The 21,248-nt window shown below is 43.4% G+C and overlaps 2 protein-coding genes across 2 annotated transcripts in view; both read left to right on the top strand.

Annotated features, from left to right (window-relative positions):
* Positions 1-1,626, top strand: part of nt5dc1 (5'-nucleotidase domain containing 1) — a 47,793-nt gene extending 46,167 nt beyond the window's left edge. Inside the window, exon 12 of the mRNA XM_071899223.2 lies at positions 282-1,626. Coding sequence (XP_071755324.1) covers positions 282-394 — 113 coding nt within the window. The 3' untranslated portion in view covers positions 395-1,626. The remainder of the gene's footprint in view (positions 1-281) is intronic.
* A 2,087-nt stretch (positions 1,627-3,713) lies between these two features.
* On the top strand, positions 3,714-20,848 carry dse (dermatan sulfate epimerase). Its single transcript, XM_071899215.2, has 6 exons — positions 3,714-3,868; positions 5,773-6,235; positions 9,814-10,067; positions 15,573-15,812; positions 17,242-17,449; positions 17,931-20,848. The coding sequence occupies exons 2-6, from the start codon at positions 5,817-5,819 to the stop codon at positions 19,675-19,677; spliced, it is 2,868 nt and encodes a 955-aa protein (XP_071755316.2). The 5' UTR covers positions 3,714-3,868; positions 5,773-5,816; the 3' UTR covers positions 19,678-20,848.
* The last annotated feature ends 400 nt before the right edge of the window (positions 20,849-21,248 follow it).

The raw sequence follows: 21,248 nt of genomic DNA on the forward strand, positions 1-21,248 counted from the left end.
GATCTAATGTTGGTAAGTCCAGCTTTCTCTGGACAGAGTGCTCACTCCCTGCTGTTTAGAAGAAAGTTTGTATTTCAGTCTTCAACTGAATAATGAATAATTGCATTTGTACATTTGCTGTGTCCACGAACACATAGCACCTTTAAATACAACTCCATCCCAGCATTCAAAACGGTTTTGCAGTTTTTGTTCAGCAGTGCATTAAACCTACAGGCGGCCTGCACATGCACCGGATAACATGCAGCTGACTTTCCCGATTGATTCCACTCTCCCCTCTGCAGATCTCCCTCTGGACTACAAGTTCCCCAGGTTTTCTCCCGACAAGCCTTGCACCACGGGCTACTACCCCAGGCCCCCGGATTCTCTGCTGAAGAGGTGCCAGAGTCTGTCGTAAGAAGTCCTCCCTTACCCTCTGCCTCAGGAGAGGAATGTGCCTCCATTTTGCCTGTAGTTCCCCACCTGATCCGTCCCATCTGTGGAGCACAGGAACCATACACTCCCATTCAGAGAAACCATGTGAATGTAAGCCACAGTATCTCTCTGTAATACGCCTACATTTGAACGTCGTTTCGTGGTTTATTGTACTGTACACGTGGAAATATGACTCGCCAAAATAAGTGTGCGTGTGAGTGTCAGCATACAGTAATAATAAGAGATGTAGTGTTCATATTGTTTCATGTGAAATCCCCCCCCTAACCCCCTTATTTTGTACTATAGAGATCTAACCAGTTGAATTTAAAAACATAAGTCCATTGTGCAGCATAGGTTTCTTGTTTGAAGATCATAACTATGAATACTAGGGAACTTTTCCCAATAAAGTGAACACTTTACTGTCTCTTTATCCCTGAAGTGATTACCTCAAGAACGTGATCTAACTGGAACCTGACTTGTCACAGGAGTGTTTGTCCCTGTAGAACAAAAATCCCTTGGATTCAGTGTGTCAGTATTTGTAAACACTTATGTATTATTACACTGTTATTGTGCATTATCAGGTTTTTTTTGTTTTGTTTTTTTAGTTTTACTGTATGCATTTTAGTAACTTGAACATGACGTGTACGGTCTAATGTTTCCCCTGTGTCAATTTTGTGGAAGGTGTTTTTCAGGTTATTGTTGCTGAAGAAATGGCACAATCCTATCCTTTGTGTTGGCAACTAAAATTTGGGAAACACTTAATAATGGATGATGAAGACTATGCTAGATGTTCTCTGTATTATTTTGGTGCAACAGTGACATGTGCTCTTTGAGTGATTGTGTAAAAATGTGGAATACTTATGCTTCATATGCAGTACCAGTTTGAGATATGCTTTATCCGACTTCTGAATGGTTATTTAGTCGGTGTGCATAGACAAGTTGTGCCATAATATTAAGAAGACCAATGTCTTACAAATGAAAAGCTAATATTTTGACATTAAGCAGCGAAGAGCGGATAATATGGATGTGAGACCTTGGTCGTCCAAAGTGAATTATTACTTTTGCTGTGTGTGCAGGTGTTTTATGCACACAGCTGTAGTGATTGTACTCCTCTTTTCTCATCTGACCCAGAAAATTTGACATGCACATTTGCCTTATGTTGAATTCATTTGTGGTCTTAAGTTCTTGAAAACACAGGGAAAGTTCAATTATGTGTGTTGAAGTACTGTGAATGAAATAAAATGTTCTACAATTTTGTTACATAAGGTATCTTTGATTTTTCTTTTTGCAACTCACAGCGGACTATATGCAAACAAACTGAACACCCAAATGACAGCTTGTCATTACAGTGTGTGGTTGGTGACACTGTTTAGACACTCTGCCCTCACTCAGCATCAGAGGCGCAGGCAAGACCACCATAGTTGAGTCCAAGTCAATTACAAGACCTTAAGTTCAAGTTAAAACCAGGACTGAAGTAGGTAAAGACCCAGTCCAGACTGAGACCATAACAAATCAAGTCATATTCAAGACCAAGACCAATCCAAGACCAAAATAAGCAATAAACACTGCACATCTTTCCACATATTAAAAAAAAAATATGATTAAGGAAGTTCTATAGCATGAACAGAGATGTAGATCTATCTGCAAATCCACTCTACCTATCCACCTAGAGCATCCACCAAATTGGTTGCTCTAGGATTCACTGTTTCTGAGGTACAGATCATTTTAGGGCAGAAATAGAAGAATCCTAACAGAAACGGTAGGGTTTCTGTTAGGCGGGAAAAAGTCAAGTCAACATCCTTTAGTTGCTTTCACTCAATGCAATCCAGTAGAAGCTGAAGATTGTGGCAACTATAGTCTCATGTTAACATTAATACTTCTTTGCTAAATAAGCATTAAATGAGTGTTTTGAGGCTAAGACTACACTTTTAGAAAGACAAGACAGTTTACTGTGTCACTGTAACCTAAATTTAGAAACAAATTAGCTTTTCAGACCATTCACCTCCATTACTGAATTGACCTATACCCACACCACAGCTACATATTTTCAAGTATCTCTCTTTTTCTAGCCTGGTTGTCCAGTTGCTCCAGTTCTGGACCATCCATGATGGTGCCAGACTTGGTTTGCTAGGAGATTTGTGACGCAATTTCAAAGCCTGGGGCCAGTTGCATAAAGATAGACCTAGTCCTAGACTTAAATGTGACCTTAAGTCAAACTTGCTATAGACACTTATATTTACCCGTTCCTACAACTTTTTGATTGTTGTAGCTCTCTAATGGGTTGTTTCTGTCTCATTCTCTTCTTCAGGTCTTTCCAAAAAACAGAGATTTGTCTTTTATGAAACAGCTTCAGTATTTAAACTTCCCACTCACAGTTAGGTCGACTCGTTGCCATAACAACAAAGTTCTTAACTCAAGGGGCCAGTTGCATAAAGCTAGTTTAAGACTAGTCTAAGCCAGACTGGTCTTAGATTCTCAGGTTGGAATAGTCTAATTAAGACTGTCTGTTACTTAAATATTACAACTGATTTATTTTGAGGTAGGATAATACAACAGGTAGTTCCAAGCAATCTGATTGGTCAACTAGACATTTAGAACGTGATCAAATCAGCACGACAGCACACCTAGCCGTGCTCATCACTAAAAATATTACTCCGCCATATATTATTATACAATATATTTAAATATAACTCTGTTCACCTGTCAGAGTGGGACGTTTAAATACATACAAGATGCCAAATCTTTGGTTTTTGGGAGTCTGAAGAAGAGAGCGAGTCTTTAGAGACAGAAACGACCCATTAGAGATCTACAACAACCAAGAAGTAGTAGGAACAGGTAAATATAAATGTCTATAGCAAGTTTGACTTAAAGTCACATTTAAGTCGAAGACCAGGTCTATCTTTATGCAACTGGCCCAAGATTAGCCAGGGGGAAGGTGGCTATCTTTCCTACCTGAAAATAAGTCAGTCATAATATTTAAGTAACAGACAGTCTTAATTAGCCTAGTCCAACCTGAGAATCTAAGACCAGTCTAAGGCTTAGACTAGTTTTAAACTAGCTTTATGCAACTGGCCCCTGGACCAATACCAGTCCAAGTCAAATTAGGCAGCAGAAAAAAGTGGTCTCCATACCGAGATCGGACTCGAGCAGATCATCCCTGCTCCGCATCGTGTTGGATTCTGCAGCCTCTAACGTTACCTGGAGGTTTGTGGGAGGAGGGCAGACACTTAATTCATTAGTTCTCCTTTAAGCCACTTTCCCCTGCTGCCCCTCCTCATTCTCCAGCATGACGCTCCCTCCTCACTCACAGATTCTTTCCCTGCGCAGTGTAACTTTGCTTCGCTCCTAAAACAACTTTACAACCATCGATTAATATTGCGAAAATGACTGTTGTTGCAGGCGAGAAATGACTCGCGAGACGACTGGAATACGCTTTCGTGATTACCGCTTCTGACAGGTAAAGTAAACCGCTTTTGCCTTCATTGCTCCAAGTCTTTCGTGCTCGACTGGAACAAGGCTACTTTTGTGCGCATGATTTGGGTTATCGATACCATCGATCATTGATAGTGCTGTAAAAGCAGCTTTACTAATTGGGGGGGATTGTAAAACTTTCACAACCATATTCTGTGATGTGTAGTTTTTCCATCGGCCTAAATGGCCTGATGAAGGAATGTTAGAATAAACTTTGAAATTGTAAATCTAGTCAGATATCCAAGATACTGCGCCTGGAGCAGATGAGTAAGGCATCAGCAGCAGTAGGTGCACTGGAGCCAGGAATGACTTTTGTGGGTATAACCATAACATTTTGGTGGTTGACACCCCCTGCAATTTGAGTTATCCATTACCTTCTTACAACCATGGATCAGTGTTGAATAGCAGTCATAACCATTTCATTCAATAGCACTTCACTTTTTGAAGTAGGTAGGCCCACGGTAGGTAATAACTGCTGTTAATCTGGGGCTCCAGGGAGGGTAGAAGTGCCGATTTAGGTTTACATTGTTTTTGGCTTATTACTATTACTTACTTATGAGATCAAAATCGCAGATGGCTGACTTGTTAATGCTCCCACAACCCTAACGAAAAGTAATGCTATAGGCCTACACATATCACAACTACAAGGCCCTTTAGGAATATTACAATGATACCATATAGGAGATAAAAATATCCTTAACTACCATAAGGTCACTATAAAGTCACCATTGAGTGCCACAGACACTATAAATCTCTAAGGGGAAATTTAGGGAAATAAAGCAAATTAGTTATGGAGCACTCTAGGCTTCCTCTATAAAAATGGGTCTGAGGCTACTGACAGTCACAGCTTCCCTGTGATGAATTAGCCCTTGGTTGTCTTGACCTCTTCTTGGCCACATGCTCCACCGTCCTCATGTGCACCACAGAGGAATGTGATGTGCCTCATAAGGTCAAATGTCAGGATTAACCTGGCCCATCAGGAGAAATGTTTTTTATGTTTTCTAATGGGAGGACACTTAGCACATTGAGCTTGTGTTTGTTTATTTAAGGTGAAAAAGAGCAAAATACATGTACACTCAGGACAGCTCACGCCATAAGAATGGCCTGCAGTCTAGACGTCTTTTAAATCACTACCAAATGGTTTTCCACCAGGCCATTGCCAAGAGCTCCACTAAGGTCATGGAATTTACTCTCATGTTCAGAGGGGAGATGATGGCCAACTCTGTCTTTATGTAAAGCGCAGCACTTTGGTTTAAAGCTTGTGTCTAACAGCCCAGTAGACCAGAGTAATGTTACTTCAGTAACGGGCCATTTATGACCTCCAGGGCGCTGAGGCCTGCTTGTCTGGACATCTGGGTGTGCATGGCTAGACTTGTCTGACACTACCAATTTGGGAAAAAAAGCTTGTACATTGAATAGTCGGTAACACAGTGGCCAGAGTTGTGATACCACCTCCAGATTAGACCGTTAAGTGGATAAGTGCATACATAAGAATATACAGTAAGTGAGGATTTAAGGGCGAAAGGGGTATAATATTTTAAATGCACATTACTTGGTGACTAGGGATTTTAGAAGAAATGTGAACTATAAAGAAGAATTGACCTGCCGACCTTTCCTGCTGAGTTAAATCTGTATAAATCAGCCTGGCAATAGCATGTATGTATATTTAGACAACAAAGGCCTCCCTGCGTGTGGGGGCAGTTTCGAGATTGGTAATAGTTCCTAGTTGTGCTGCTCAATAACTGCCTAGAACAGTAGGGAAAGCCAGAATGATCAGGAATACAGCTGTATCTAATTATTCGAGGAATGCGGGGCCTTTGTAAGAAAACGCTGCGCAGAATATGGGCAGGCTTTCTCAAAGTCTTTTCTTCCCCCCGCTCTCCTTTTCAGCTGAGTTCCTTCGCCGATGCCACGGACCCCTCTCTGATGTGACGATGAGAACCTACACCCGCGGGGCCCCCACAGTCTTCTTCATAAGTCTGCTGTGGCCCCTGCTGGCCCCGGCGGCGGGCGAAGCGGACCCCAGTGGAGGAATCCCCTTCATGGGAGGGAACTACGATGGCCATCCCATGCTGTACTTCAGCCAGGGGGATGTGGAGGAGCTGCAGGCCGCCGCCGCCGGGACTCACCGGGACATGGCCCGGCGGATCCGCGAGGCCGGGGAGACCATGCTGGAGCACCCCGAGGAGTACCTGCCCCCCTGGAGCCCCGCCGAGTTCAGCGCCCGCTGGAACGAGGTGTACGGAAACAACCTGGGCGTGCTGTCCATGTTCTGCCTGCTGTACCCCCACAGGGCCGGGGCGCTGGACCTGGCCAGAGACTACATGGAGAGGATGGCGGCTCAGCCTAGTTGGTAGATTTTCTGTCTTTGTTCCTCTCATTATTTATACATCCGTTCCCTGTTGCATATAGGTTTAAGATCGAGACTGAGAAAATCCATGAGAAAATATTCAGTTTTGCTGCTCACTCCCTACTTTAGAAAACTGAACCAGCCTCCTCTTAGGATTTCCTTTCTTTTTGTTTCTGTTTTTCTCATTACAGGGAATAACAGAAAACTGTTTAGAGAGTTTACAGATGGTGCCTGATATCTGTGGTCCTCCACGTGTATCCACTGGATATTAATACTAATTCCTCCCCCTCAGAGGATTATAGTCAATCCCTCCCTCCAGTGTATTCTCATTTTTCTCCGTGGGCAGAGCTGGGGTGCAGATGCATTGTGGTCCGATAAGTCTGTGGTCCAGGAAATATGTTTAGCAGCTGTTTGAATTCATTGCTGAACATGCCCCCGTTCAAAGGAAATGAAATGTTCAGATGTGAGCTGAACGGCCCGCTGCAGCGTGATGGAGCGCTTTGGGTTGAGACTGCAGCTCAGCTGAGCGGGGAGGGATCCCAGACGACTCCCACGGCTCGTCTCAGTTCAGTCCCACACTATTCTGCCTCCTAGTCTCACAGCAGGGCCCAGTGTTTAAGTTATGTAACAGAGAAGCTTCGCGTGTCCCGTTGCCATCAGCGATGCATTGCTGTGACGCTCTACCTGCTACACACACATCACACCAACTCCATAGTGTTCTAATTATCCATTGCCCTAATTTCATTAGCTATTCTCAACCCATTATGCGTAAATAATATGTGTTCATAATATAAATTATCATAATCGGGGCAACAGGTTATACAGGGATTTACATGTAGGATATATGCTAAATAATTTAAAACAAAACAATGCATCTGGTGCACCTATCATGTTTATAATGCATTTGTAATGTGTGTCCAGATTCACATTCATACCAGCCGTCTCGACTTCCTCGATCACAGTCTAAAATTGCGCTGTATTTCTCAAGCTGAGTGTGAGTGTTGGAGGAGGTCGCCGACACAAGGAGCAAAACAATGAATTGTTGCTGCTAATTTTGTGGTTTGGCGCTCTGTGCTGTGAGGCTTTTCTCTCAGTTTAGCTCAAGGTCACATCTCATTCATTTATGATTTCACAACAAGAAATACTCAGGCTTCCTTAAAAGTTCAAATGGAATAGGGTGTAAAGAGAAGGGAATAGAGTACTGTTTGACTGGATTTCTGGTATCCTCGAACACTACTGCTTAATTGCAATGCGAGAACAATGCACTGTTACTCAAAAAAAATGCTTGATTTCAATAACCTATACTGTAGCTTTCTATGCTGACCAACAATGAAGTGTTTAGAAATTGTCCAACAAAGAATGCCAGATTTTAGATTAGAAAAAGCAGGATTCTGTAGGCACCAGTAGCAAAATAAAACCTAACAGCTTTACACCATCAAGTCACCAGAAGTCCATTCATTTCCTATTGATTCCTATTAATTTCCTATGTGATCAACAGGCTTGTCGGCCGGGAAAAGTTGGCCATGGCTGAACTTTTCACAGTCATCAGCCGTCAAGAGCGTGCTTGAGTCTTTCCCTTCCAATGTCATTTAGTTCTATGAACAATATGCCTGGCAAGTGCAACATGGATGACAAGTTGATTACAGCCAATCAAAGCTTCTCAGTTCTCTTCTTTTATTTGAACGTCTCAAAAATGATGCTCGGAGAATGGTTGCATCCATCGCTGGGGTCGATGCTAACCATAACAGTCATTTTATTATGTTTTTTCTGTTTATTTTCAATTAATGCAACCTAATTAACGCTTGCCAGCATGCTATAATAACCTCTTAAAATTATGTAACTTCAGGGCAGGCAGTGCCAGAGCGGCAAAAAATACATGATTTGCCTGTTCCAAACTTTGTAGCTGCCCAGACCCACTACACAGATGCAGTCAAGACTCACACCGCTCACAGTTGGACCTAGTTTTCTCAATTCTCAGTTGGCAAGTCATAAGACAGAATCGTCTGTGTCCTAATCTTGGACTGAACATAATAACCACACGTGGACAGGAGATTGTGTTAATCTTCGATGAACTGAATCTCCAGGTACCAAATTATTGCTGTTTTTGGCAGAACTGTGAGACAATCCCCTCTCTTGCAGGTACACCCAACACCCCATTCCCCCCATGTGGAGAGGGAGGGGAGTCCAGCAGGTTAATCCTTTTCCTTTTGCTCCACGGCTGCTGTGCTCCCTTCAGCCATTGAACAGGGGAAAGGGGATTTTCCACGGGCTCCTTTTCTAGGGTTTTTTAGACGGTGCGGCATTAGCGCAATTTGCAGGGAGTTTTTCACAATATCGGTGCTTGTGCCACAGCGGAGAAACGACAAGCCACCAAGCATGTGTTTTCACATCTCAAGAACACGCTGCGAGTTTTCTCTTTGGCCGCACTTTTATTATGGTCACCGAACCTCACACACAGTGGCTCCAGGAACCAGTCAGCTGTGGTATCCATGACCTTCAATTATGTCTCCGACGACTTGTGGAAGCGAACCATATTCCGACGGGGAAACTCCAGCTTGTGGCATACTGGTCCCTGGTTCACTGTTTTTTACACAGTCCATGTGTAAACATACAGAAGTGAGACTCTGTGTGCTTTGGCATAATTCAATAAACAGTGCTGCAGCGACATGGAATTATTCCTGTTACCGTCTTCCTTTTGCAGCACTTAATTAACTAGATTGAACCAAAAATGTGTACAGTTTACCTTTTTTAATAGACGCATTGCAACATATGGATTCCCTTTCATCCCTTTGGTCGTTTCATAATTAATTTAATTTCAAATGAAGCTCAGCAGCCACTTGACACGTGGAAATGATGTATTAGCAACATCAAATGGATGAACCTGCCCCAAGGGATAGCAGTGTGTCTTTGATATATCATGTGTGTAATTAAGTGTTTTAAGAGTTTTCGGGGGCAGCTGTTAGTTGTGAAGGTCGGGGGATGTGAAGGTCTATGTGGAAGTGTAGCTTGTAGATTCCAGTATAATATTTCTGTATATCACAGCATGATCTACTGAGTGAGATCACAGCAGTTTAGAACACGAGTTTGGATTCATCACCACATCTGAAGTCCATTTTTTCTGTAATTACAGTGTGCAGAATAATTAAGGAACACCTTTAACTGTTTTACAACAATAACGATTTGCGCTCTTTAAAATGCACGGAAGTCAGCATTCTCAGATGCTAGCTACTCTTAAAGAGGAGGGAATTTGCACATGCTACACTTTTATTTGGCTCTTTACACGGTAGTGTAGATGTAGATGTAATTGCTGTGTAAAATGCTACTTAGCAGCTTTGTTTTTGCTTTCAAAGTGAACAGACATTTTAAGGCTAATTAAGAGGCTTGGCAAAGGAAAAGACTTGCTGTTCATGACATTTTCCTGGATTTCATTTAAAGGGTGAAACTTTTCACACCTGTATTTTGCCACGTTGTTCAAAGCATATTTTCCTCTCAGTTATTAAAATCTCACTATTTATCAAATTCCCTAAACTCATTTGTCTGCTCGTCTTGCCTTCAGCCGTTTGTTGCTGTCTGTTTTGCAGGTTGGTCAAAGACGCCCCCTGGGATGAAGTTCCTTTGGCGCACTCTCTGGTCGGGTTCGCCACCGCTTACGACTTCCTGTACGAGTACTTGAGCAAGGGGCAGCAGGAGCGCTTCCTCCAGGCGATCGGCAACGCGTCGCGGCTGATGTACGAGAAGTCCTACGTGCGCGGCTGGGGCTTCCAGTACCTGCACAACCACCAGCCCACCAACTGTGTGGCTCTGCTGACAGGCAGCCTGGTGTACATGACCCAAGGTGATTATCACTGATGCATGTGGTTATAATCTATGTCTCCTGAGTTTTTGTAAACAGCAGTACATTAATAGATCAATACTATAGCCATGGTTTCACTGAGGTCTTACATCTAGGGTTCTTCTAGGCTTTTATTAAAAAATCGGATACATGTCAGTCTGTATCATGTATGATGGAGGTTTCTCCCTAACCCAGTGTGGTGTAGGAGCATTTTACTTAACCAGTCTAAGAGTTAGGGATAAAAACCTGCTAAGAAATCTGCCTCACTCTGCATTAAGGAGCTGCAACACAACTAAAAGAATTTCATTCGTAGGGTTTTCACTGGAGAGTTTTAGTGTCACATGGTCCAAAAGCTGTTTCACAGGCTTTTCCCACTCACGCCAAGAATACAATTCTGGAGGGAAACACTGAATACTTGTGATTTTTCTGAAGGTTTTTGGCATGAAAATGATCACATTTAAAGATACTGAATATAAGCTCAAAACACTGGCTATGGGCAGCTTCAATCCAAACATATACATAACATAGACTGATTTCCAGGTTAGGGTTAGGACAATATTTACTGTTGGTCTAATCCAACGGTTTTGAGAGTAGTGCCCCTTTGATGATGAGAGTCACGTAATTTAAATATAGATATAAAATGCCATTTTTTGTTAAAATACGTGGGTTTAAGTTTAATTATTCCACAAAATCAGCTCTTAAACCCTGTGTATTATTAGCTTACTGGCAGCTATAACTTGCTTCATACTGCAGAAGTATTAGCTGTTACTTATTAGTTTGTTTTGAGTGAATGGATAATTCACAAAAGTAAATTTTTTTTGTTCCCATGGTGAGACTTACCAGGCTTTATTCGTTTATGCGAAACTTTATTGACTGGAATTTCAGTTCAGCCAGCCTGAGGTTAGCTACCATAGCTGCACTGTATCCTTTGTAATTGTTTCTCCAGCCGAGACGCTCCACATGATTCTGTAGCATTCTGCAGTTTTTATTTTCTTTGCAAGAGGTATTTGACTGCCGTACTGTAGGCACCAATGATTATTTCCTGCTCATTCACTCTGATTCTTTCTGTTCAGCCTCAATATCCTGGACTAAATATTTTGTGTTGTGGAGAAAGGCCACTGGAAGGTGAATGCCTATTGTTCCCAGCAGGCCTACAGTGCAGCTTGAGTTTGCTTACAGGGATTTGATTTCTGGTACAAAAGATCCAGTCCTGATGTGAACTAAATGACAGCTGGCTTACAGAGATCACTGTGGTCACGGTGGTTTTATTTTGAGGATTTTTTTTGTAGAAGGTAACCAGGGGTGCGAAGAGAAGGGGCTGTGCAGACTCAGGAGTTACAGCACACCCTCTCTTTTGGTTCATTTCTACTTGTTTGTTTCAAGCCAAGGAAAAGAGTTTTTTCTCCAGCTTGGCTTATTAACGCCTCTGTTACCTGGGAGAAGGAGTTTTGCTTGGCCACCGCTCGTGTTTTTTTTCACAGATTATATTTGTTAAAAGTGTGCTTTTTACAGCAGACATCATGCAGGAGTGATCGTTTTATACTTAGCACTTAATTAGGGTGACAAAAATAGCTTCATAAAAGATTTCTAACACATGATTTATGTGCAATGATCAAAAAAAGCTTATTCCTGCTGGTCCAGTTAGCAGCCTTACTCAGGCATCTCTCCTAACATTGTGCAGAGGCCGGACTGCATTCCATTTTCCTATATTTATCATTCATTTCCTGTGCAAAAGTATGACATTACATGCAAATATTATTCTGTCAAGATGGCTGTGAATAGATGGACATTTGCCAGCAAAGCACTGCCAGAAATGAAGAACAAACTCTGGCTCCATTTCAGAACTATCTCTTCTTCAGCAGTTATCTTCCGCAGGATTTACATTGCTGACATTTAGGACTCAGTACCACCTCTCATATTCGTTATTAGTGTTTTGTTTTCTCAGAGAAAGTTTGGGCAGATTTTTTTGAGTGTCCTAAACTAACACTCTCATGCTCTTAAATTCACAAACCATCAAGAAGTGTTGAGTTTGGTCCATAGGGGAAGCGCTGTACGGAGAGAGTGGGTTAGATCACTGGATAAGAGGACAGCAAGCAGCTTAGAGGATAAGTGCATTCCAGATGCAGGTGTCTGCATGTTGGTGCCTGGAAGCTGAACGCTTAATTGGACACAATTGTGTGCAGTTTACCCAGAGTTCATCTGTAGTTAACCCCGAGTCCCCTGTCTGTCGCGTCCTCCCCGCTGGCCACAAACACTGTAACAATGTCTGCCAAATCGATGCATGCAGAGTATTGTTGTTTCGTACTTGTATGGATTCTACTGAATGTAGAATCATACTGTTGACTTGTGTATTTGTCCTGAAAACAGCTTGGGCGTTCACTACACAAGAGGCAGATTAGGTTGGAATGACTGGAGATGCTATTAAGACACTTGTAAAGTCAATTTATGATAATGGAAGGCTCACTTATTCCACAATTACAGTGCAGTCGGATAGTAAAAAATATACAAATCAGACACAGCTTGTGCTCTTACTGTGGTGAGACATGCCTCACCTGACCTGATATATTGGTCAGATTGTTGGGTTTGGTTTCACCGCAACAAAATAAATATTGTAAATAGAGAGAAGACCATTGCCCCAGCTCCCTATTTCTCACAGTATTAGTAGTCTTTATATTATTGCTTCTAATTTAAAGGGGCATTAAGTAACTTATGACTTTTATCGACCTCTTTTGCTGACCAAGGAATTGCACCAATATCAACAGGTCTTTGACAGTGTATGGTGGCCTATAAATGACAGAAATAATAGAAACCACAATGTCCTGGGTCCAAATCTGGCCAGGGACCTTTGTTGCACGTCATCTCCCCCCCCCCCCCCCCCCCCCCCTCTCTCTCTCCAGTCTTTCCTGGCTCTATGAACTATCTAAAGGCAAAAAAGGCCAAAAAAGCATATTTGAGAAATAAGAGAAGCTTTGTTCCAAAACAGAGAATACAGGCCAGAAAGTGACTTCTGCAAGCCAGAAATTGCAGCACTTGGTGAAGTAATCGTTGCGTCACTGGAATTGATCAATAACTGTATCAACTGTCCCACAGATATACGGTGCGGTTACAGTCTAATCACACTGTAATTACCATAAAGACAGAGTTTTAACATGGGGAGATTGGGTTGCTGCAGCAGCAAAAGTAATTAGGATTCAGCAGGGAGGAAAAGGACAATGGAATATAAGCAATATAATTTTAAGGTTTATTGTGATAACTAAGAACTTTCCTAATAGTGTCATTTCTGGTCCATTGGAATTTAGTAATCCACATCATATTAAAATGACCATTGTAACAACTAAGAAAGTAGCTTGGAAAACGTTGGTATCCATTTTAACCCCATCCACTCAACAAATGTTTTTGGAGATAGTGGCCAGCATTTGATAATGGAGTATGGAGATTAAATATTCATTAAATATTGTTGAGTAATATATGAAAATTACTAGAAATAATAAGTGACGGTTTAGTAATTTATTTACATGACCACTGCGATTCAACAGTGGTGTTATATTTTGATCTGCGAACAAACCGATGGGGCAGAAGGCGAGTCAAACAGTGCCTTGACCTTTCACATTCCTCTGGACTGCAGGCTCACGGTGCTCTGAAGAGTTAACTGGCAGGCTCAGTTCGCAGCACTCAAAGTGTGGGAGACTAATGTGTGCTGATGGGGCTCTGGGTCTCCAGACTCAGCACCCGGGCTAACAGCATGGGAGACAGCCGGCCTAAGTCCTCAGCACGACAGCAGCATTATCCCCTCTGCTAGTCATTAGGCAAACTAGCCACATTATTAGAACAGAGGAAATTGGACCTGAGACTGTAGTGTTACTGTGCTGTACATGTTTGTGATGTAGGTTGTCTGGTATGTGCTCTCCTTTTAATGTGGGTTGAAGTGTTAATCTTTGAGATCCTCGTTTTTTGGGGGGATTTGGGACATCCTTGGTGCTAAGCGCTCATCGCTGTGGTGTTTTTGCACTGGAGTTTGTTTGAGTTTCTGTAGGTTGGTGCTCTTTTCTTTGTCTGTTTGGCCATGGTGGCTCATCACTGCTCACGCTAACTACCCAGTTCTTCTTCTAGTGATTCCAAACAAACTCCTGCTGCATTTGTCCAATAAATTGGTATAGCTGTAGCAAGGATCTAACTTAATTTGTTTAATTGCACGTATAGTAGCATTACTTGTGAGGAAAGTGACTGAACAGTGCGCTGCTCAGAAGTGTGGAAGTGGAGCGTGAGCGCCGGTGAAGCGCTGTTTGGGTAAATGTGGTCTTTGTGTGCCAGGAGTTCCTGTTTGATGGTAAATACCTGCTCTGTGTAGGCCACCGGTCCCCAAGCCCAAACCAAACAGCGGCGTGGACAGCTCCGATAGGCGGACCCAGCCGACGGGGCGGGTGCCAGGCAGCCACCACCGATGGTCCCGGGATTCCTCAATGAACTGTGGCTGGAGTGTTTATGTGGTCACTTGTTCTCATAGTAAACTCTATGTGTGTGATCCAGTGAGAGAGCGAGAGAGAGAGAGAGAGGGAGCATACATGGTGTTAGTGCGCTACAGTGTCATACTTTCCATACCCGCAGCTAAATGTTGTGTGGAAAGAGTTGCTAAAGGTTTCTTTAGGTAACGGACCAAGAACACGTTGTTTGCTGTTATGCTGTTTTTCATTAATTATATGAAGAATAAACATGAGTGACGTAACACATACACATAAAGATAGATCAGCTGAGGCAGGTTGGGTCGTAATGCAAGGTTTCTTTCACTCTTAGTCCTGGTGTGAGCATATTCTCAATAAGCTAAGCACTTACAAGGCCCCTGCTTGCAAAGAGGATTACGGCTTGCCCTCCCTATTCATGCAAAGTGATAAAAATCTATTTTTGCTTAGGCATGTTGTTGTAGGTTATTTGTCTGCAACTTTTGTGTTTGTCATGACTGCTTTCTTGGCCAGGTCTCTTTTGAAAAACAGGTTTTTCATGTCAATGGGGACTTACCTGGCTAAAGTTAAAGCTAAAGCTAAGATTTTTATGTAAAAATACCCTTCTAATGAGCCTAAATCACAAAGCAGGGCTGCAGTAGAGAAGTGTGTCAAATCTACCCAAATTGAGACCTCATAGATTTCCCCAAACTCAATTCTGGTGTTGAGTAAGGACATTTCTCAGCCCACAGAAAGTGATAAATCAAAACTTATAGCCAAATACAGTGTCTCACCTAAAGCGAGTGCTCTGTCCAGAGAAAGCTGGACTCATGAACATTAGATCTTTTGCCTTTCTCGTCCCATTGGTATAAAGTGATCATAGACCGGCCAGTTTGGTAAACATGACTGTGCTGTGTGCAGTTTACTGCCGTCACATTACAGGATTTCTGGGTATCAAAGAGCTGCCAATGTGCAAAGTTGCCTGCTGTAGCTTCAAAATAAACTGTGGTGGGACCGGGGATCTCGCACTGCATTTAGCATCTGAAACCAAACCAAACCTCCTCTGTTCCAGGTTACCTTCAGGAGGCCTACCTGTGGACCAAGCAGGTCCTTGCCATCATGGAGAAGTCCATGGTCCTCCTGCAGGATGTGACAGACGGCTCGCTGTATGAAGGAGTGGCCTACGGGACTTACACCACCCGCTCTCTGTTCCAGTACATGTTCCTGGTGCAGCGCCACTTCGCCATCGGCCACTTCGACCACCCATGGCTCCTGAAACACTTCGCCTTCCTGTACAGGACTATCCTGCCTGGTAAGTGTCATCTGCTGTGACCAAACACTCTCATTTCCCTTCCAGAAGCTGTGAAATTTATATGTTACAAAGTGATACATTTTTGATTGAAATGGATATATTTAGGCAGCCAAATACAGACTGAGTCAACAATCTGTGAGCAAGTGTTTACTTAGCTATGAATGGCTGACACATCTGGCTAGCCCCTAGCATCTATGCCAAAGTTACCCAATGGATGTATTAGATTAGGCATGAAAATAACCTAAGGGCACCACATTGGAGAGCAGCTTCTCCTGTGACCTGATATGGGGTATGCATGCGTGCAGTTATTACCTTCCTGGATGCCTTTCAAAGCTGCGCTGAGACCAGCAGGGATCCGAGCCTTTCCTCTCCTGGCTGTCCTGGAAGGCTTGTCTGAAGGTCAGGGGGAGGGCAGCGGTGGAGGAGGGGCCCCCAGGTCAGGCTCGGACATTTCACAGCCCCCTGCCAACAGTTTCTGTATTGTGGCTGGGCGGCACTGCTGCATTCAGAAAGCACCTCTAATTACATCGGCCAGGAGAGCCTCGGATCCGGAGCCACAATGGCAGCTTTCTCCCCCTGGACAGGAAGACAAGGCCAGATTATCCTAAACCGCCCCCTTTGCAGCCCGGATGGTTGCTCTCCTCTCACTGCCTGTGTGTGTGTGTGTGTGTGTGTGTGTACATACAGTTGACGGGAAGTGTATGGCAATAAGAATGCAACTGCAACTAACAAAATAGCTCTGGGCCTGTTTTGAATATTAGTAACACTGATAATATCAACTAGGTCATTGCCAATAACCTAGTTTAACCTAATATAATATTATCTCAAACCCTGAAATAATTGCCTTGGAGCATTTGTTTGCCCAATGTTTAGTCATGCTCACAGCTACAGTGGTGTAATGAGACACTCCTTACAACAAGAAACCACAAGCATGTGGAGTTGCAGCATGTGCGCGTGTGCTGATTTTGGTTATCACTGTTATTTTTGGCTCACAAATGAGTTCTGTGGTTAGATATTTACTATAGCTTGTTTTTAACACCCATCTCCCCACCAAAGTTTGTCTTTTAGATATTTACAATTAACAAAATTAATGTCAACAGTTTGTGTTTAGGATGGGACTGAGCGCTGTGAGCTGCTGCTTTCAAACAGTTAATGTTGGGGGCATGATTCACTTATTTCACTTTTGTGTAGGATTTTACAGAGAATCCAAGCATTATTTAAAGTAATAAACTATAAATAAACTAAACTATTCAAACACCAATCAGTACATCAACATGTCAGCTGTCAAGTCATATTTACCCAACATTTATGATAATAATGTCAAGTACTTCTGCATGAAATCCATATGAATGGCCACTATTGAAGTTGTGCTCTCTCTGTGTTTGAACTGTAAAATAATCTACATGTCTCTCTGACCCTCACCTACCAGGGTTTCAGAGGACTGTGGCCATCGCTGATTCCAACTACAACTGGTTCTACGGTCCGGAGAGCCAGCTGGTCTTCCTGGACCGCTATGTGATGCGTAACGGCAGCGGAAACTGGCTGGCAGATCTGATTCATCAAAACAGGGTGACAGACGGGCCAGGACAGGCTGGCAAAGGACAGCGATGGTGCACACTCCACACAGAGTTCATCTGGTGAGTCGCTGAATGTGCTCTCATAGCAGAAATATCTGCAGTCTTTTTGTACTGAGTGCAGGTTATTATTGAAGGGAAAAATCCACCCTAAAACACTTTAACACTGTTAAAAACAGCTATTGGTCATGCACCTTTCATTTTGTTGTTTGGTGATGTATATTTCTTATTCCCATGGATAACTGGGCAAACGTAGACGATGTGTCCTCTCTGGGGGTTTCGAAAGGCATTCTGGGAAATGTAGGAAATCACTAACTCAAGTAGATGGAGATAAGGCAAGTTGAGGAAAAGTGGGTACACCAAAAAAGTAAATTACAACACTTCATCACAAAATAACTCCTGAAATGCATGTAAAAATTGACGATACCTAGCAGTGTAAATGTATCTCAGGGTAGATTTTTCTTTAAGTTTTAATTCTATTTCAATGTATTTGTGATCTGATTAACTGTATTTCTGATCTCTATCCTGTTATCATATTCTACAGGTTTGACCCGGGCCTGATCCCCAAGCCTCCCTCAGATTTTGGAACATCCCAACTCCACCACTTTGAGGACTGGGGAGTGGTCACCTACGGCAGTGCTTTACCCGCAGGCACCAACCGCACCTTCCTCTCCTTCAAGTCGGGGAAGCTGGGAGGACGCGCCATTTTCGATATCGTCCACAGGAACAAGTACAAAGACTGGATCAAAGGGTGGAGGAACTTTAACGCCGGGCACGAGCACCCTGATCAGAACACTTTCACCTTTGCGCCCAATGGTGTCCCCTTCATCACCGAGGCCCTGTATGGACCCAAATACACTTTCTTGAACAACGCAGTGTTGTTTGGCCCGGCTGTCTCAGGGAGCTGCTTTAAGCCGTGGGCTGGCCAGGTCACAGAAGCCTGTGACTCCAAGTGGTTGAAGTACAAAGCGGGACTGGCAGCTGATACCCAGGGAAGGGTAGAGGCCGCTATGGAGAGGCAGGGGATGGTGTTCATCCGTGGGGAGGGACAGTCCGCTTATAACCCCGACCTGAAGATCAGGAGCTTCCAGAGGAACCTGCTCCTGCTTCATCCCCAGCTCCTGGTCCTGGTGGATCACATACACCTGGATCCAGACAGCCCGACCAGGGCAATGAGCGCTTTCTTCCACAACACGGACCTGCCGTTCCAGGACACAAAGGTAGACGGTGTGCATGGAGCGTTTGTGTTGCGTGGTGAGAACATGTATAAGATGTTCTGGATGGACGACACAGGCTTCAGTGACAAAGGGGTGGTGGGGTACTGGAATTACCCTCGCGGGTATCCATATAATGGCTCTAACTATGTGAATGTGACAATGCCACTAAGGTACCCTCACACCAGGGTGGCCTACATTTTCTATGGACCAGGGGTGGATGTGCAGAGCTTCAGCCTGCGCGGCGACGACCAGAGAGTGGATATTTACCTGGCCACCAAGGAACACACCTACACCGTCTACCTGCTGACTGGAGAGGTCACCAGCAAGCCCCTGTTCGCCATGGTGCTGGTGGACCACAAGAAGATCGTATTCGAGAAGGCGGCGGCTGCTATGGACAGCTCGCCGGAGGAGGTAGAGGAGTACGTCAACGTGGTGGAGGACAACCTCCAGCACGCCAAGCCCGTCTTCCAGCAGATGGAGAGACACATCCTGGGACGGGTTCTCAACACTGCCAGCTTCCGCAAGACTGCAGAGCGCCTCCTCCAGTTCTCCGACAAAAAGAAGACGGAGGAGATCATTGAGAAAATGTTTGCTATGTCTAAGAAACAGGGCAAGGGGAAAGGGGGGAAGAAGGTGAACCTTGGGGAGAAGCTCTCCGAGAGCCTGCCTGACATTTTTGCACAGATTGAGGTGAGCGACAAGAAGGAGAGGCAGAGGACTTCGAAGCGTATACTTGAGGACAGTCCAGAAGAGGGAGAGGGGGACTCGCGGGCCTTTATGGATTATGCAGACGGCCGCAAAAACAGAAAGGGGGGCTTTGTTAAGGGCCGCAAATTCAAGGAGGTTCACATGGTGGCCACCGCTGGGAGCGAGGGTCAGTCCAGCACGGCCTCCTACATAAGACTCTTTCTCATCCTGAACATAGCCACCTTCTTCTTGCTCCTGGCTGTGTTACTGACTCGCTTCCAGAGGGGGCGAAGCCTGCACACCCAGAGGTGTTTCTATGCCATCCTTCTCATCGACAGTTTCATCTTACTGTACCTCTACTCCTCCTGCTCTCACACACAGTGTTAACATCGTCGGTGTGTGTGAGGGAGGGATCGTCCGTCGACAGATCTACTGACCTGTTGTTCACGATGGATGAAACGCACCCCACACCTCAGTCTGAGCCAAATCTACCTAATGGGTGTTCAGGAAAAGAATTGATTCCAAATAGGAATTGATAAATCGCCAAGATTTAAAACAGACCACCTCTGACGTAATAAGCTTCTGTGGAGCTGTAGATTTGAGTCTGTGTGAAGTTTGTCCTGTACAGTATTGAGAAGTCCGGCCTTGTATCGAAGATCTCAAGGTTAGCCACTAAAAATGCAGTCATCACCGTCTGTACTTGAGATTTGTCATGTCTACATAGTTCTTAGGAATACATATAAATGTATATATGTGAAAACAAGATATATTTTTGTGGTCTTATTTTTTACCAATTTGTAATTAAACTTACTACACGCATAGCTGTGCATTGTCATTGTGTGTTTGTGTCTAGTGACTGTCGGAACTCCGACATTTAGGTCAGATGTGTTGCCCATAAAGGTATGCAAATAGGCTTATGTCTATCAACAGTCATTCAGTACTCATACTGGAATACATGTTTGTGAAAGACATTGTATTGTGTATTTGTTTATCATCTGCGACATGCGCTGTACCTTGTTTTGGTGAACACCAGTGCTAGAATAACATTGGAAAGGAATTACTATTGGAATTGGGGCTGCGTTAAGAAAAATTGTGCGGTACAAGTGTACAAAATCTGTTATCACATGATTGTGTACATTAAAAATATCCATCCCTTACCTTGGCAGCAGGGATGCGGCTATTTCCACCCTCATCAGTCATTCACTCACAGGTAATAACAGCAGCTGTGACAGAGATACATTTCTCAACACCGAAGGGTTTTACTTAGTCATTCACAATATTAGTGAGACCATAAACCATGATTCAGAGTTTCATAGTACGCATCTGCTGAAAAGTCAACACAGTCTAGACACACAGGACTCCTCGCCCTCCAAGTCTCACATGCATCAACACGCCTCTCGGCTGTCTTATAAACGAGTGTTGCTAAATCCACCGGGTCCCCATCAAGATAAGTGAACATCTGATAGAAACGAAAACCAATACGTCAAAACATTCCCATGGGAAAGAATGAATCAGAGACCATTACTGTATTTTGTCGAATAAACTCATTTTCACAGCAGTTTGGTGTTTGATTTTCATATCTTGAAAAGGAAAAAGTTAAATCTTTTCTACCTCATTTCTTTTTCCCAGCCCCTCACCTTTACCGTGATCATCTATTGTCAGGGCACTGTGGTTTTGATCCTTGCACTTTTTATTTGCTTGTAATATCAGTGATGTAGGCATTGATGTTTACAGAAGACTAACTTCTGCTAAATATCTATCTGCTAAATATAAACAGAAATTCAGGGTTCCCACGGGCCTTGAAAATTCTTGAAAGTGTGGATTTGAGAAAAATAAGGCCTTAAAAGTTTTTTTGGTTTGTTTTTAATGAATGGCTGGCCTTGAATATATGGCCTTTGATATAGCAGCAGTTTTTAAATTAATGATTTCACCATGATTTCATGACTTGAGTAAAAACA

This window comes from Centroberyx gerrardi, chromosome 18, assembly GCF_048128805.1.
Source record: "Centroberyx gerrardi isolate f3 chromosome 18, fCenGer3.hap1.cur.20231027, whole genome shotgun sequence".
NCBI lineage: Eukaryota > Metazoa > Chordata > Actinopteri > Beryciformes > Berycidae > Centroberyx > Centroberyx gerrardi.